The 18993-nt window shown below is 37.0% G+C and overlaps 1 protein-coding gene across 1 annotated transcript in view; it reads left to right on the top strand.

Annotated features, from left to right (window-relative positions):
* The window catches only part of Fam199x (family with sequence similarity 199, X-linked), a 28429-nt gene that overhangs the window by 6917 nt on the left and 2519 nt on the right, over positions 1–18993 (top strand). Inside the window, exons 2-5 of the mRNA XM_021187783.1 lie at positions 5514–5733; positions 15383–15532; positions 15882–16043; positions 17941–18207. Coding sequence (XP_021043442.1) covers positions 5514–5733; positions 15383–15532; positions 15882–16043; positions 17941–18207 — 799 coding nt within the window. The remainder of the gene's footprint in view (positions 1–5513; positions 5734–15382; positions 15533–15881; positions 16044–17940; positions 18208–18993) is intronic.

The following is an 18993-nucleotide window of genomic DNA, read 5'->3' on the forward strand; positions in this document are numbered from 1 at the left end:
CTTGGTAGACCAGGCTGGCCTCGAACTCAGAAATCCGCCTGCCTCTGCCTCCCAAGTTCTGGGATTAAAGGCCTGTGCCACCAGGCCCGGCTTTACTCTGCTAGTTTTGTCTAGCCAGCTTGTCCTGGGGAATCTCCTGTCTCCGCTTTCAGAATTTTGGAGTTTCAGGTGGACAGTGCTTGCTGCTCACTTGCATAGTTTCATGGGTTCTGGGATTCTGATTCTGCCCCTTGGGCTTGTGTTGCAAATGCTTTAACTATTGAGCCACCTCCCCAGCCCTGATCTTTCATTTTTGATAAGTGGTTTGAAAATACCATTATTGACATCTATTGGTTATTCTTTGTGCTTTGGGACATTTATTTTCATTTACTTTTACCTTTTAAAAATAATATTATTTGGACATATTTCAATATATTTTTTAGTTTCAAAATTTCTATTTGAGGAAGGAAGTAGACTCCTAGAAGGGGAATTACTGAGTCCAAAGGATGAACTTAGTATCACATGCTAGAAATGGATAAAAGTATTTTTATCCATTGTTTTTTCTTTCTGCATTGGTTAAAGATAAGAAGTGTGTTTCTAAGTTAGACTAGATATATGTACATAGAATTTAAAAATCTTTGACTGGAAAAGGTACTATTTTTCTGTTTTGCCACATTTTTGTTTCAGCTGTGAATTCTGTTCACTTGCTGATGAGAAAAAACAACAACAACAACAAAACAAAACAAAAAACAAAAGGCAGCTGCATCTGAGAGTATCCAAGCCTGAGGAACATAGTGAGAGAGAGCGAAAGCACACAAATGCCTGACTCTGTCAGTGATTGACTAGTTAGGTTCGTAAGTGGGACAGGCTGTTTGAAGAATGTCATTATTTCACAGGGAGGCAAACATGGTTCCACAGGAGTTTTGCAAGCTGAAAGCCAATTCTCATTTAAAAAGTTAGTTGCAGCTTCTCCCAGCACTGAAGATAGTATTTGGAACTTAGATGTTACTAAGAATAATTGCTAAATGGCTAATGAATAAAGGTAGAAAGTGGTATGGAGTCACATGGAATTTGAAGACAAGAAAAAAGTAGTTTGCCCAGTCTAATGCTGCATTCAGGACACAGTTTCTGATTGCTATTTAGAACCTTTATTGCAAGACCTGGTAATTTGGGTAATTCTTCTGGGTTGTTTATTATTATTAGTCTGTATTTGTTCATGTATGTGTGTACATGCTCAAGTGTACTCAAGGATTCGTGTCAAGGGTCTTAATTAATTTCCCCACCTTATTTTTAAACTATTTTTAAAATTTTTATTTATTTTCTGTGTATGTGTTTTGCCTACGTATATGTCTGTGCCACATACATGTAGTACTCATGTCCAGAAGAAAGTGCCAGAACCCCTGGAACTGGAGTTATAGATGGTTGTGAGATGCCATGTGGGTGCTGGAAACTGAGCCTGTGTCTTCTGTAAGAGCCATCTCTCCAGTCCCTAACTTAGTATTTTGTATTTTGAGACAGATCTCTCATTGAGCCTAGAGCATACTGATCTAGTTAGACCAGCTGACCAGCAAGACAGGATCCTCCTATCTCTACCTGCCCATCACAGGAAGTATTTCCTCACACTGTTATGTCAGTCTTTCTTACATGGGTGCTAGAGCTAAAACTTGTCACTCCAGGCACCTATGTTCCCATCCCTAGTATTTTTTTTTCTAATGAGTATATTATCTACCTAGTAACTAACCATATGATAAAACTAAATATCAGAAAATGTTCTAGGGTCTGGGGAAATAGCTTAGTTGGGAAAGGACTGGCGTAGTTCAGTTCTTAGAATTGGAAATACAGTATGTGCTTGTAACCCCAGTGTTAGGGAGAGGGACACGTATAGATTCCTAGGGCTCTCTGGCCAGTCAACCTCGCCTACTAAGTAAGTTCTAGCCGGTGAGAGCATGTCTCAAAACAAAGTGGATAGTACCTGAGAGATGACACAGATAATATTCTGGTGTAAACACACATATGCACATGCATGAATCCCCTCCCCCAAACATACACATACGCAAGAAACAACAAACAGCAACGTGTTCTAGAATTCTTAGATGAGTTCTATATTTATGAAAGTTTATTGACATTTGCTCTTTTATTTATGGAACTAAATTAACATTTGTTTGTCAGTGCTTTAAAATACTTCACCTTCAGTTTAAAGGATAATATACCATGCAGTTTTTATTTCCTATGTTTTGTAAGTCATGGGCTGTTTGTTATATTTAAGGATAGCTATACAAAACAGATGAGGAATTGTTCAAAGTTACATAATTCAAGAAAAGCTGGATTTAATGAAAGATGAGGAACAACCTAATAGATTTTTCTTCAGGAAGTCATTATTCCAAAAGCTCATTAGTATTGGAAATACTAATTATTATTTTAAGGATTAATTTCCTATGTCAAGACAACCTGAGTTTATATGAGATCTTAATGATCAATGATATAAAACTAGTGGAAACTTACAAAAGAAAAGAGATAAAATATTACTATACTGCAAGATACTCTTACCCCCCAAATGCCTTCTGTAATGTATACTAGTGACAAAAATGTTATAGATCCTTGAATGTCTGAAATACACATAAAATAGTAATGAAATATTAACACAAATAATAGAAAAATAGCCAATACATATTTTTTTTTGTTTTTTTTTTCCTGAAGCAGGGTCTCAATATGTAGTCCTGGCTGGCCTAGAAATTGTTGTGTACAACAGGCTACGCTTGAATCCACAGAGATCCACTGTGTCTGCTTCCCCAGTGCTAGGTTTAAAGGTGTGCTCCACCATACCTGGCTAGATGCACATTTTTAAACAAATTAAGCAAAATTTAAATTAAAGTTTATTTATTCACTATTACTGTATATGTATTCTCTCTCTGGGTATGTGTGTATGTGTGTTTACGTATGGGCATAGATGCCATGAAGGTCACAGGAAACCTTTGTGGGACTCCTTTATATGAGTACCAGAGATGATGAACTCAGATCATCAGACTTGCTTTACCCTCTGAGTCATCCTACCCCTTCCGACAATCAGTTTGACTAAATGTGTAGCGTGAACTTAAAAACTGGACATACTCTTTGATCCAGTAGTTATCTTTCAAGATCCTATCCTAGGAGTCCTTATCTTTGGCTAGATAATTACAAACAAAAGGGCTAATTTCAGCTAGAGCAGTGGCACAGGAATAGTGGTGAAGCAGAGACTGCAAGCTGAAGATCTTCCTGGGCTACAGTGCAAGTTCTGTCCAGTCTGTGCAACTTAGTGAAATCCATCCTTAAAATAATAACTCAGTGATGGAATCTATTTCTGACTTCTGTGAGTCTCTAGGTTCAAGTGCTTGTTCTACTGCCAAGCACACACACACACACACACACACACACACACACACACACACACGGAGGGAGGGAGGGAGGGAGGGAGAGAGAGAGAGGGCGAGCGAGCACACACTCACTCGTCTAAGAATTATAAAAACAATGAAAGCAGCCTATTTATTATTAAGATAATATGGCAACTAAATCATGATATATTCAGTAAATTGATTACTATATGAAATTGACATGCTTTCATACAGTAAACAGGTTGAACCTAATTTATAGAAAAATTCAAAATCTAGAACATTTTTGTACACCATCATTATCCCTCATGTGGAAATTTTCATTCTGACTTTATGTGATAAAATGTCAAAATTCAGGTGCATTAAAAATACTTTATATTCTGTGGGGTGGTGGTGGCTCATGCCTTTAATCCCAGCACTCGGGAGGCAGAGGCAGGCGAATTTCTGAGTTCGAGGCCAGCCTGGTCTACAGAGTGAGTTCCAGGACTACACAGAGAAACCCTGTCTCGAAAAAACAAAACAAAACAAACAAACAAACAAACAAACAAAACTGAAAACACCTTTATATGACTCCACAGATAGAGTCACTTACTACCCACCAAGTCTGATGACCTGAGTTCTGTCCCAGGGACCCACATGGTGGGAGGAGAGAACCAACTCAGGCAGGTTGTCTTGTGACTTAAACACAAGCACACATACTAAACATAATATATAGTTCATATGATGACATTCAGATTATGTGTATAGGGTGCATGTAAAAATAAATTTATTTTTATGTATGCAGGTGTTTTGTTTTGCATTCATGTATGTATGTGTATCATGGGCATGCCTGATGCCTGCAAAGGCTGAAATATTGTGCTGGATTCTCTGGAAGGAGTTACAGATTATTATGAACTGCAATGTGGGTGTTGGCAATTGAAGCTGGTTCACTGCAAGAGCAGTCCCATATAAACTGGTTTTATATTTAGGCTTAGATTTCATCTCTAACATACACACACACACAAATGTGCATATATACACACACATATGCATGCATATATATATATATATATATATATATATATATATATATACACACACACACACACGTACTTATGTGTACACACACTAAGATATTCCTGAAATTCAAAATCGTTAAAATGTTAAAACATATCCAGTCCCCAAACATGTCAGATAAGATACTTATCTTTTATTTAAAATGTTCGGCATATAGTGAGTGATAAGCGAAAGCAGGATACTAAAATATATATGCACATGCAAAAATGTACCAAGAAGCTATGTAGTAGGTAATAGATTTATCTATTATGTATACCGTGTTCTGCTTGCATGTATGCCTGTAGGCTAGAAACATACACCAGATCACATTATGGATGGTTGTGAGCCACTATGTAGTTGTTGGGAATTGAACACAGGACCTCTGGAAGAGCAGCCAATGCTCTTAACCTCTGAACCATCTCTCCAGGCCTTCATTTTTTTCTTATCCCTACATTTTTACGGTGAGCTTATTTAACATTGATAAAAGTTATTTAAAGGGCCAGAGAAATGGGTTAGTGCTTATGAAAATCTGTTGCTCTTCCAGAGCACCTGAGTTCAGTTCCCAGGACCCATATCAGTTAGCTCAGGTGGCTTACAGTGGCCTGTAACACTGGTTCCAGGTGTCTGCCACCATCTTCTGCCATCCGTGGACACCTGCACACACAAGGCACACACAGAAAAAGAAGGAATTATTTAAATTAAGTGGCACCTTTCTCTTTTCTGAAGAGAAATTGAAGATGAGTAGATGGGGAGAGAACTACAGTAGAGATGTAATGTAAATAAATAAGTTAACTAATTTTTAAAAATTAAGAAGCACTTGAACCTATGTCCACTTTGTATTACTTTTATCTGGCCTGAAATGGATCACTTCATTTTTAGTAATAGTAATCACTGCTGTGTACTAAGAGTTTTCTATATGTGCTAAATTTTCCATATGGGTTGTCATGCAATCCTCACAGTAACTCAGCCATCTCTCCATCCCTTAGTATATTTCTTTAAGTAAAGTCTCTAAGAAATAACCCCACTGCCCTCATACTGCAAAATACCTTTGTTGCTAGTAAGTGTGTTTTCTTAATGTCTTTAAATTGTGTGAGTCCTGGGATTCCTTATGTGATTTCTCTGGTGGTTTTGAAGGTGGAACCTCACTTCGTGTGGTACAAGTGTCGCAAGCTCCGAATGTAGTGAGGAGCTCTTCTCATCCGTTTCTGTTGGAGATCAAGATGATTGCTACTCCCTGTTAGATGATCAAGACTTCACTTCTTTTGACTTGTTCCCGGAGGGAAGTGTCTGCAGTGATGTCTCCTCATCTATCAGCACGTACTGGGATTGGTCAGATAGTGAATTTGAGTGGCAGGTAAGGGTTCCCCACACACACGTGACACCACCACCACCACCACACCCCCCGCCATTGGCTTCACTATTATATAAATGGCAGGTAAGTTTTCCCTACGTCTTATTAACATCATTATATAAATAAAGGTATAAAGGTATAAAGTCTTGTTCAAAATTTTCACTAGAAGTGCAGAGTGCCTTCTATCCTGGTTCCTTTTCAGTGGCACTTGTTTTATCACTATTTGAGTTCATTGTAAGATATATAGATATAGATATAGATATATAAAAGTTGTTAGCTCAAGGCATTGTGAACATAGATAAGTAAGCACCAGGCCAAGCCCAGCGATGTTCCCTTTGCTTGTGTTGACATTCTTTGTGTAGTACTGTTCATAACCGATCTGAAATGTGTCAGCAATGATGTTGGGGATGGAATCCTGCATCACTATTCAGTTTGGCAGCTGTCCCAGCTTAGTATCCATGGCCGCCTTCTCTTTTGGTGGTATGACTGATGCCATCTTGGAGTCATGAGGAACTGAAGTTTTCTTTTTATATTTTTTGAAAGCATATTGTACAGTTAGGAAATAAGTAGATAGACTATGCATTCTGTATTTTTGCTAATATGCCTTTTAGGCTTTTGATGCTACAGTGATCCTTTTGTAGATTTTCATGTATTAAGTAATCAATATTTTCTATGTGAGTTTTTACTCCATACTTCATAATTAATAGCATTCATGTGCTTAGAAGATACATATCAGGATTAGGTTAGATATCAAATATGATAAACGATTTCTACCATAGTTATGTAATTTTTGGTTCTTATCAGGAATATACTGCAGTTTGTCATTTAATATTTTTGTATGTAGATATTTTTCTCCCCATAGTATTTTTTTTTCTTCTTGCGGCATATATAATATGTAAAATATCTTCAGGGCAAGTTGTTGGTAAAGGCTGCATTATAATGAGTATAGCATATCAGAAAATGCTGCTTCATTGTACCATCCATTTTGTGATTGTAGAAAAAGATAACATTAAAAGAAGCTTCCCTTGCATAGACCATATGTTTTATTCAACACATAAACTTGAATCCTTGCTATTTTGAAAGTCATCTACATATGTGAACTTGTATTTTCAAAAGGGGCTCACATAGTATTTATTTGATTTAAATCTTTTCTATGAAACTATCAAATAACAGAGGATGATATAAATTAGAAGTCTCAGTCCCACTCTGGTTACTGCTATGAAATGCTTTTACAGATACAGGTGTATGTTCATATACAAATAGGATCATATTTCATTCAATATTTGCCTGTATAATTTTTTTTCAAATAATGTAGTATCTCATTCTTCAGAGCTGCATCTATCATAACATTTTTCAGTTTGCTTCAGTTTTGTGTATATATGTGCTGTCAAGATTGCTAGGAGAGGATACACTTAATCCTGCAGAGACTTGATGCGCCAGGATGGGGGGATACCCAGGGGAGGGCTTCACTCTCTTCAGAGGAGGAGAGGGGGATGCGGGGGAAGGACTCTGTGAGGTGGGGAATGGGGGAATAGTGTTTGGGATGTAAACTAATTAATTAAAAACAAATGAAAATAGAGTGCTATAATGAATTAAGAGTTTTTACAGAAGAAAAATATAGTTCACCATCTCCATTTTTATTTTTATTTTTGTGTTATTTCAGCTTTTGTGCTCCATATAGATGTCAATATGCTTTGCATAAAAGTTTATTTTTCCAACTTGAAAAAGTATTAAATTCACCATTTAAATAATGTAAAAACATATACTTTCATGTTCATTAATATACCCACAATTTTGTATGGGCATCACCACTAATTCCAGGGTATTTCTGTAACCCCCCCCCAAAAGAAACTGTATACTTGTTAAGCACAGAGTGTCCCACTTCTTTTCCATCTTTATCACCTGGAAAATACCAATCTATTCTATTGATTTATCTTTAAAATGTTTTTTATTAATTTAGTGTTTGTGTGTGTGCACATGCATGTTATAGTGTTCATGCGGAGGTCACAGTGCAACTTGTTAAAAGTGTGTTCTCTTCAAGTATGTGTATCCCTGGGAGCAAACCTAAGTTGTCAGGCCTGACTGAGCTATTTTGTCAACTTTCAGTTTGCCTTTCTTTGTGTATCAATGGGCTTACATAATTATATATGGCTCTTGTGTCTGGCCTCTTAGTTGTGCCGTTTTCAAGGTTCATTCATATTCCTTTCTGTAGTTGATTTCAGCTTCTCCTTTGTCTATACTTAATGTTCATGCTTTTTACTTCACCCATCATAGTGAGGTGGTGTCATAGTTTGGTTTTTGCTTTACATTTCTCTGATGACTAATGTTGAACATCTTGTCATTACTTCTGTCATTCTTATGTACTTTCTTTAGAGAAAAACCCATCTAAATCCTTTGCCCATTTTTACTGATGTCTGAGTAATTGTAAATCCTTGTTCTATATTCTCACTAAATAAACAGTTTATTAAATTTCCCTTTCATCGACTGTCTTTTTGCTTGTGTCTTTTAATTTGATAATACCCTTTGATAAAATTATTGATTTAGACAGGATCTTTCCACATAGCCCAGGCTGACCTTCATCTCAGGTTCTAGTCTTTCAGGCTTCTACTACTATGTGCAGGAAATGATTTTCGATGGAGACAAGTCTTCTGCATGTTTTTCTTTATTGTGTCTATGATACTGTGTTTTAAAACGTGGCTTTATTTGTTTACCTGTTTCTTCTTAGAGTTTTAGAAATTTAGTTCTTATAAGTAGGTCTTTGATGAATTTTGATTTTTTTCTTTTTCTTTTTTCTTCTTTTCTTTTTTGCATATGGTCCCCCTGCTTCAAAAAGTGAAACTGGGAAAAGCCTATCTTTTTTTTTCCTAATTGGAGAAGAAAGATTTCAGTCTTTCCCATAGAGTGTAATGTTAGAAGTTTCTCAATAAATGCCCTGGATTATACAAATTCCTTCCTCTGAATATTGATTTTCAGGATTTTTAAAATTTTTATGTGCATTAGTGTTTTGCCTGCATGTATGTCTGTGTCAGATTGTCCGATCTCCTGGAACTGGAGTTACAGACAGTTGTGAGCTGCCATGTGGGTGCTGGGAATTGAACCTGAGTCCTTTGGAAGAACAGCCAGTGTTCTAACTGCTGAGCCATCTTTCCAGTTCCAATTTCCAGGTTTTTAAAATTTCACATCACTTGTCTATTGTGTTTCTCATGGCATGGTGTTGCCAAGTTTGCTTATTGTTTATTTTGGACCCACAATTCTATTCACTTAATGTCAACCACTGTCTGTTCTTATGCTTGCAGAACACTATTTAATTGTGGTTTCATAGTGTGTTTTGAAATTGGGAAGTGTGTGTTCTTCCATTTTATTGTTCTTTGTTCTGTTTTATTTTGGTTTTATGTTTTTCAGACAGGATCTCTCTATGTAGTCCTGGCTGACCTAGAACTCACTATGTAGATCAGGCTGGCTTTGAACTAGATCCACCTACCTCTGCCTCCCAATTGCTGGGATTTGAGGTTTATATCTTAACACCCAACCACTGTTGCTCTTTATTAAGATTGCTTTGATTTGGGGAGTCCCTTGTAATTCCATACACATTTTAGGATCACCTTTTCCATTTCTACAAGATGGGGCAGTTGAAATTTTAATAGAGATTACACTGAGCCTATAGGTCACTGTCTTAATTTAAATATTCCAGTTCATGAAAGAGGGAATGTTTTAATTCAGTTTTTTCAATGATGTTTTGCAGTTTTCAGTATCCACATCTTAAACCTTTTTTGGTTCAATTTGTTACAAATCCTTTATTTTGCTTTGAACTTGCTGTTCTTAATTTCATTTTCAGCTTTCTTACTACTAGGTATAAAGCAATATACAATGCAATCTTTTTAATATTGAGTTTGTATCTTGAAGCAGAACTTAGTTAGCTTTGCGTTTCCCCTCCTGTGTGGATTCATCTGTGTTTTCCATTATTTAAGATCATGTGATCAGTGAATGTTTTTTTTTCCCCCTTTCTTTCCAGTCTGTTTATTTCTTGCTTGTTCATTCTACCCAGATCATTAAAGTGTTTTAATCATAAAAGTTTTGCAGTGTCCTAGTGATGATGATGCATGCCTATAACCCCATCACTCAGGACACCGAGGCAGCTTGAAGCCAGCCTGGGGTAGACAGTGGGACCCTGGGTATCTTCCTACCTGAAAAAAAGTAAAAGAGGTGATAACACTGGGGAAAGCTTAGCTTCTTATAATCCCTATTGTTAGGAAGAGTACTTTCAGCCTTTTTCCATTTAATATAATGATAAAAGTAGATGTTTTTTTTTTTTTTTGTAAATGCTGTATATCAAACAGGAATTTTAATTCTATTGCTAGTTTAGTCAGTATTTTTTTTTAATCACGGAAGTGGTTCTGTCAAATGTTTTTTCTCTGTTTATTGAAATGTTAGATGATTTCCTCATTTTCTTAATAGAATGATTAAAGTTGATCTATTAATAGACTTGATACTATTCCAGTGATTGCTTTTCATGGTTAATCACCTTTATATTTCTGAAATAAGTCCTAATGTTTATGTAGTATTTAGTCCCTTTAAATTGATTGTGAGTATAGTTTTGTTAAGGAATTGTACATTTATATTCATAATTATAAGGGACACTGGTCTCAAATTTTCTTGTATCTATGTTTTAGTCAGAGTTTTCTGGGAAGAACAGGACTGATAAAATAAATACATATTAAATGGAGACTTATTAGATTGGCTTACATGGTGTAGTCATCTTACAATGGGGAGGCTGAAACCCCATGAAGCTGATGTCTCAGTAGTTTCAATCTAGCGCTGCAGGTCTGGAGGATTTGTGTACAGCCACTGGTCTCCAGCCCATGTTGGAAGCCCAAAACTGACTTCTAATATCAGCAACGGAACAGAGCAGCAGCAGCCATAACAAAGCAAATAAAGTTGCCAGTAAAAGTGAACTCCAGAGGGTAAAAAGAAAGCTTCCTTCTAGCTTTTATGTTTTTCTTTTATCTGGACTGCCATCCATATTTAGAGTGGGTCTTCCAACTTTAAATGGTCCAATAAAGAAATTCTCTCACAAGAGCGCCTAGGAGCTTGCCTTTTAACTTGATTCCTTATCCAGTCAATTTAACACACAAGATTCACAGCCTGTTAGGATTGGTTATCAGAGTTATACAGGTCTCTTAGGAAGACTTAGCCATAGTGGCACATGTATTTAATCCCAGCACTTAGGATGCGAAGGTAAGTAAGTGGATCTCTCTGAGTTCAAGATCAGCTTGCTCTCCACAGTGAGAGATTATTATTCCAGCCAGGAATACATAGTAAGACCTGTCCCCCCAACAGATCAAAGAAAGAAAGAAGCAAGCAAGTAAATGTGAACAAGGTAAGCACTTGCACAAGTTGTAGCCCATCTAACACCAGGGGTATATGTAATCGTAAAGGTGTTATATAGATGATGAAAGGTTTTATATGTCAAATGAGAAAATATTATGAAATGTTCTCCAAGAGAGAAGTGTTTGCTGACTAATTACGTATGTATTTAATGATTAAAGTGCTGAAAATGCTAAGATGCTACTCCATCCAAAGATTCAGATCTTGCCTTTTAGAGTAGCTACTGTTTTATTTTTTCCCAGAAATCCACTTGCAAGAGCAAGTTGCTGAGCCATCTCTACAGAGAGATTTCCTACTTGTGTTGGAGTATATGTATACTGTTCCCATTGATATTTAACATTTAAATATGTTAGGAAGTTTGAAATGCTTCCTTATCTTTGTGAAATATTATTAATTAATATTAAGTATTATCAAGTATTAACTAATGTCAAATCATGCAAGATAATGATTGCAGCTTATTGTTATGATTAACAGAGCAAAATCATTGTAGTTGAGGTTAAACATCATCAACTGGCAGGGTTAAAATCTGCATCTACTTAAACTTGTGAGCAAATGTTTTGGTGCTACTATAGTTACCATAAGTGAGTCACCTATTCTTTGGAAAGTTCTATTTGACTAGTCATACTTTCAGAAACCATCTCTGCTGTTGAGCAGGAAAGCTTAGAGAATGCAAAGGGTGAGGAATTCTGCTGTCACACTTTGAATCTAGAAGTGCAATCTGAAATTACACATCAGCTGTTATGAAAACGAGGTTACTCACAGAATTCTGCTGTATCTTGCAGAAAATATGACAGAGGTTTGATTTAATTCTCTCTATGTGTCACAGCTACTGATGATGGTAGAAAGATATTGAATATAGTCTACAAAAATATAGGATAAGACTCTAAGCATTTTTTATTCTGAAATACTCTATTGATTATAAAATGAGAAATTGCTGGCCTAATATATAGGAGCTAATACAATTAATTGGACTGTACAACTGCTATTGTAGCCCCTTATGTTCAATTGACTACTTGGCATTGTCACCTGAATGACCTTGTTATTCCATGGTAACCCATTATCTGATGCTGAGTCCTTGATCTGTGATGTTACTTCAAATTATAGTGGTTCGATGGACAAAGTATGTTGGCCTTTGTGACATATCTTACAGCATAGTAAATAATGCCTGTTGTCTATTCAAAGAATATTTGCATACCCCATTTCCTTACTGTCCATATCCAGATTGCAGTCTTATATCATACTATATTAAAGACCTGATTACCTGGCATATTTGAAAACACTGTATTTGTGTTTTAAACTTGGTCACTACTTATATGAATTTCTTTGGATAATGTTATTTGTGGTAATAAGTGTGTTAAGCTAGGAGAATTGGTTATCACTTGAAAACTTTAAGTATGCCTTCCTGGTTGGCTTATTTGACCATGAAATATTTTTCAATGGTCTTAATATTTGACTCCGTGGTAACCATTTAGTTATCAAATAGATTTTTTTCTTGAGGAAGGGTTTATTTTTATATTTTTGGGGTACAGTCCATTGTGCTAAGTCCTAGAAGTAGAATCTTTAGGAAGCTCAGGAGTCAGTCAGTAGAGAGCAGTGACTGTTTCTTAGCAATTTATAAATTATTTTCTTTTGTCAAAATCTTATCCATCCATTTTTCCTGTTTATGTATATCCAAGTGTTTGTGAGATTACAACAAAAGCTTCATGTCTAGTTCCAATCTAAGTTCATCCTTTGTTTCATCAAGTTCTGTCACTTAGAAAATGTTTTCTGTCTATTCCTACATGCCACAGGAGAGCTTCTAGTTCTTCTATTGTTCACATCCTCAACACTGATTTTCTTTCCTTCCTTCTTTCTTATTTATCATGTCTGTCTGTCTTTATTGATTGACAGGATCTGTGTACATAGTACTGACTGCCCTATGAAGACAAGCTTGTTCACGAAATCACAGAGATCTTCTTGCCTCTGTGCCTCTACACCTCTGCCTCCCAAGTGCCAGGATTAAAGGCATGCTGTATCACTCCTGGTGTCTTTTATTATTATTATTATTATTTGTGTCGTTTTCTTTTTTTTGTTTTTTGTTTTGTTTTGTTTTTTGAGACAGGGTTTCTCTGTATAGCTCTGGCTGTCCTGGAACTCACTCTGTAGACCAGGCTGCCCTCAAACTCAGAAATCCGCCTGCCTCTGCCTCCCAAGTGCTGGGATTAAAGGCGTGCACCACCACCGCCCGGCTAATTTTTTTATTTTTTATTAAGGCATTTTTATTAGATATTTTCATCATTCACATTTCAAATGCTATCCCCAAAGTCCCCTATGGCCTCCCCCCGCCCTGCTCCCCTACCTACCCACTACCACTTCCGCTGGCACTGGAGTTCCAGATGGTCGTGAACCATCATGTAGGTGCTAAGAGTCCAACGCAGGTCCTCTCTCAAGAGCTACAAGTGTTTTCAATTAGCAAGCTATCTCTCCAGCCCAAGTATGGGTATTTTCAGTGTATTTGTGTGTGTGTGTGTGTGTGTGTGTGTGTGTGTGTGTGTGTGTTCATGCTAATTTGAGTGGGGTGGAGGCGTGATGTAGAACTCAGAGGCCAATCTCAGGAATACCATCCACATCTTTTGAGAAAGGGTCCCTTATTGACCTGAAGTTCTTCAGTTAAACTGGCTGGCCAGTGAGCCCCAAGGATCTGCCTGTTTCTGGTTTTGTTTTGTTTTTTCCTGTTTTTCTTTTCCTTTTTTTCCCCTGATTTTTCTTTTTGATTAGATGTTTTCTTCATTTACATTTCAAATGCTATCCCCTTTCCTAGTTTCCTCTCTGAAAATCCCCTATACCGTCCCCCTTCCCCCTGCTCCCCAAACCCACCCACTCCCACTGTCTCTGTTCTTACATCTGGCACATGCTATGTTGTGCAGTTGTACATGGATGGTACTGTGTCACCTTCCAAAGTATAACATTTTCATGTAACGATCATGATTTCTATTCTGTTGAATCCCCTATACCTATTACAGTGCTATGTATATATTAGAATTCAAATGCATAGGAAAGCAATGGTGTTTAGTACTAAAACTGCTTGTTTTGAAAATTTTCAAGGCTTTGAAATCAAGTCAAATATAGTTGCAAATTCTAGAGAACCCAAGAAAGTTGGTGTAGCTTGTCATCATGAAAATTGCTTAGAAAAGATTTTACCTCTTTCTTGATGTGTATCTTAAAAATACTACATTTACATTAACAGTTTTTTTAGATGATATTTATGTGCCTATCACCTTGATGTGACTGTCTTGTTTTCATGGGTGTATGTATGTACATATTCAAATATATCAAATTATACATTAATTGTGTAGTTTTGTTTATTAAGTATACATTAATAAAGCTGTGTAAACCACTCTTTTTTTTAGAGGCAATATATTCTTGATATCTGTCTCACTTTATGATTTGATCTTATTTTTCTGTGTTTTAGATGAAGTTTTTTTCCTCCTTTGTCTATACATTGTCTTCTATTTTCTCATTTCCTTTTCTAATATTTCTGTTTTGAGTGTTTGCTTTATATTAACAGCACATTTTAAATGACTTCAGTTGTTCTTATATTGTTACTGTGCACTAGAGGAGAAGAATTCATGGAATTCTGTGTCTTGAATAGTGCCCGTAAGTGGCAGATTATTCGGGTCTCCTGTAATAGAGATCATTAACTCCTGCTTATTCATCTTCTATGACCTGGTTATACTGTGGCTCTAAATTAAAGACCTTAGTGATCATTGAAACTTAGATAAGCATTTTAGAAATTTTTAGTTATGATTTATGTTTTTTAGAAAGTACATTTTCATGGGAAAGCTTCGAAGAGAATATCCTGACATTAATGTTTTTGTATAAAATTAGGTATGATTCAGAATTAACCTTACCTGAAAGACCTTCTGATTAGATATTTATTTGCCCTTAGTCTTGTATTAAAGTAAATTTTATTTTACTTTTGACACATGATCTTCTATAACTGAGGGTTACAAGTGAAATCCAGGAAACAAGTGAAATCATGACATCTTAGTAATGATTCTAAGGAACAATCAGCTTCTATAACCTGAAGCTGGCTATTTAACTCTGTCTAGTAGTGTGCCTTGGACTGCTGGTCGCCTCACTCTACTTTCCGAGTATTACAGGCATGTGTACCAACCATGCCTGGTTGAAGTAACATTTAATTGATGTATGAAATGTGTTACCATATTTAAAATGCAGTTTGCCATGTTTAATTTTTTTTAACCCTTGCCTTTCTTCCTTTTATAAGTTACCGGGCAGTGACATTGCCAGTGGAAGCGACGTGCTTTCTGACGTCATACCCAGTATTCCAAGTTCACCCTGCCTGGTTTCGAAAAAGAAAAACAAGCACCGGAATCTAGATGAGCTTGCTTGGAGTGCGATGACAAATGATGAGCAGGTAAATCTGTTTGACAGTTTTGGATGTTGACGTCCTTAATTCAAAGTGTTATTTGGAAAAGAGCTTACATGTAGAGAAGATGTAAAGCTCCCTTTATTCTCTTCTTAGCCACTGAATTAATGGGAATTGGTTAATACTGAGTTTCAACTTTTTCCCCCAGGAAACAAGTGAAATCATGACATCTTAGTAATGATTCTAAGGAACAATCAGCTTTCTTGTTCAGACAGTAGTTGGTTCTTCATCAGAGCCTTGGGCAAAACAATTCTAATGTCTAAAATGTGTCACAGTTCACATAGCAAAGGCCAGGTTTTAACACTGGCATTGTTTGTTGTACTTCTTCTTCACATAGGTGGAGTATATTGAGTATCTGAGCCGTAAAGTCAGCACTGAGATGGGCCTTCGGGAGCAACTTGACATTATTAAAATCATTGATCCATCTGCTCAGATCTCCCCTACGGACAGTGAGTTCATTATTGAACTTAACTGTCTCACAGATGAAAAACTGAAGCAGGTATGTAAAGTAAATATCGATTGTTTATCTACTGAAGATGCCACCATCTTATAAAGTGTAGGCTTATGTAATCACATGTATACTCATAGGCTATCAAGGCCAGAATCACTTCTGTGAAATGTAACATTAGAAAGAAAATGACGCTGAGGTAAGAATTGTAGCTCAGTGGGTATACTGGATTGTGCACAGAGCCCTGAATTCAACCCCTGGCACTGCCAAGAAAAAAATGACAATAGTTGAGAGCATATGGTTTTAAGATGTTTTATGTGTCTCAAATAGTACCTTTCTGGCCAGTGAAGATCTAGACTCTACTTTTAGTTATCTAGACCTCGAAACTTATTTCACCATTTAAAGGATGGCTTGGACTAAGGTCCAGCCAAATTAGTGCTCAGTTTAAAACAGATGAATTGTCAGACTCAAGGTGCTAATTACGACCTGGAGTGGTGACAAACACCTGTAATCCTAGCACTTGGGATGCAGAGCTGGAAGGATGAGAAGTTCCTCCACTAGTTAGGGACTTCAAGGCCAGCCTAGAGTGCGTGAGATCCTGCAGGAAACCCTCAAGCGCTACTCAACAAGAGCACTGGTGGAGGAACTGAGCCTGGGCATGTGCATTTCCGACCACTTCCAAATAACATTTTCACTGCACCTTTGCTCTGGCACATGCTCTAATAGAAATGGTTTTAAATTCTCTCTTGTTGGTGTCTTGTGTTTAGTTGTGAAAATTCTCTCATTTCTCACAACAGTAATATTTTTCCACCTTTCAGCTAGTTTTCTCTAGTATGGTAAGTTGATGAGTTGCATTTAAAGTCGGGTACCATTGTGGCTCTCACTAAAGTTAAGGGGGGAAATTCCCACTCGTCAGAGACAGAATCATTACTTAAATCTTTAGTAGACACCTGTGAAAATGTATAATCACATCTGTTTTATTTTTGTTATTCTCACTTCAGTGTTCTTAAAATTCAAATTCTGAAAGCCATAGCATTTGCTACATAAATATTTTATATTTTTAAAATATAGATCTATGTGCTTGCTAGAGTTTTGAACACTGCTGGGTTTTTTTTAGTCCTTCTTTCTTCCCTTCCTTCATGCTGTTCCTCCCCTGCTCATCTCTTGGTGTCTATAGTCAGGGTTTCTATCCTTGCACAAACATTGTGACCAAGAAGCAAGTTGGGGAGGAAAGGGTTTATTCAACTTACACTTCCACATTGCTGTTCACCAGTAAAGGATGCAGGACTGAAACTAAGCAGGTCAGGAAGCAGGAGCTGATGCAGAGGCCATGGAGGAATGTTACTTACTGGCTTGCTTGCTTATAGAACCCAAAATTACCAGCCCAGGGATGGTACCACCCTCAAGGGGACCTCCCCACCTTGATCACTAATTGAGAAAATGCCTTACAGCTGGACTTCATGGGGGCATTTCCTCAACTGAAGCTCCTTTCTCTGTGATAACTCCAGCTTGTGTCGAAGTTGACACGAAACCAGCCTGTACACTTGGGTATTGTTTTCAAACATTCTCAGTCTATAGCCCAGACTGGACTTGAATCTAATATTAAGCACAAGCTGGGCAGAATTAATGTACCTGACTTGGTATTTATTTCTATATTTAGGTTTTTTTTTTCATTGCCTTCTGGCCCAAACTTCTGTTTTTACACTATCAGGGATTACAAATATTCACTCAGAATCAACTCTTCTAGTTATTTGTTTTCATTAAGATTAATTAAGTTTTTTTCTCTCTTTTATTTTAATTAGACATTTTCTTCATTTACTAGGTATTTTTTATGACCTTTTATTCCCCCTCTTTTAGACATTTAAAGCACTCGGGGCATATGTTCCAGCATCTCAAGGGTAGAATATCAAGGTGCAATACTCACCAGTGTTTGCCTGTGTGTCCCAAGGTCAGAAACTATATCAAGGAGCATGGCCTTCGTCAGCGGCCTGCAAGGGAGGCCTGGAAGAGAAGCAACTTCAGCTGTGCAAGCACCAGTGGAGTGAGCGGTGCCAGCGCTAGTGCCAGCAGCAGCAGTGCCAGCATGGTCAGTTCTGCAAGCAGCAGTGGGTCCAGTGTTGGAAACTCTGCTTCAAACTCCAGTGCCAACATGAGTCGAGCACACAGTGACAGCAACCTGTCTGCAAGTGCAGCAGAGCGGATTCGGGATTCAAAAGTAAAATGTCTAATTTATACGCAACTTTACCTTTCAATAGTAACATTAGTACTCTTTGGCTTAAACTTCTTCAAAACTAAAAGTCCCCCCACTGTCTAGATGCCTGTGGGTTTTGGTTTTGATTGAATGCTGTCGTGTTGAGCAAAGCATTCTAAGCTAGGACTTTCAAATGCTCTTAACCACAACCATGTTACCTTCCATTGTCTCTGGTGTTTATGTTCATTTTCATTAAGAAATATTGGAAATAAGATTGCAACTCACTACTTTGCAAATCTCACTATGTTGATGATGTTACTGTCTATTAGATCCTAAAACTGTTGTGTAGGTCTTTGAGGCACGCGCATGTGTGTGTGTGTGTGTGTGTGTGTGTGTGTGTGTGTGTGTTTGCTTGCTTAGTGTTTCCTTAGTGTTTCAACCTTAACTGCTCCTTGACTAATCAAAAACTATAATAAGATTTTCCATAATTCTGTTCTCTTCTTCTATAGTTGAAACTTATTGTTGAGCATTTGTAAAAGAAAGTTGAAGTGTACATGGAATAGTTATGTGGCTTAGCATGGGAGTATGTATGGTTCCTTGCAATGGCACAGACTAGAGCAATTTAAAGATGAAAGGAGAATTTCTTTGGGAACCCATTAGTGATCAGAAGATACACAATGATTCCTTCCCCATTTTGCTTCATTTTGTTTATTTTTTGTTTTGTTTTGTTTTTGTCAAGGTGGAAGAAACAAAGGCATCCTTATTATTTGCCAAGGAATTCACTGGATATGTGGCAATTCTCTCTTGGTT

Source organism: Mus pahari, chromosome X (genome assembly GCF_900095145.1).
Source record: "Mus pahari chromosome X, PAHARI_EIJ_v1.1, whole genome shotgun sequence".
Lineage (NCBI taxonomy): Eukaryota > Metazoa > Chordata > Mammalia > Rodentia > Muridae > Mus > Mus pahari.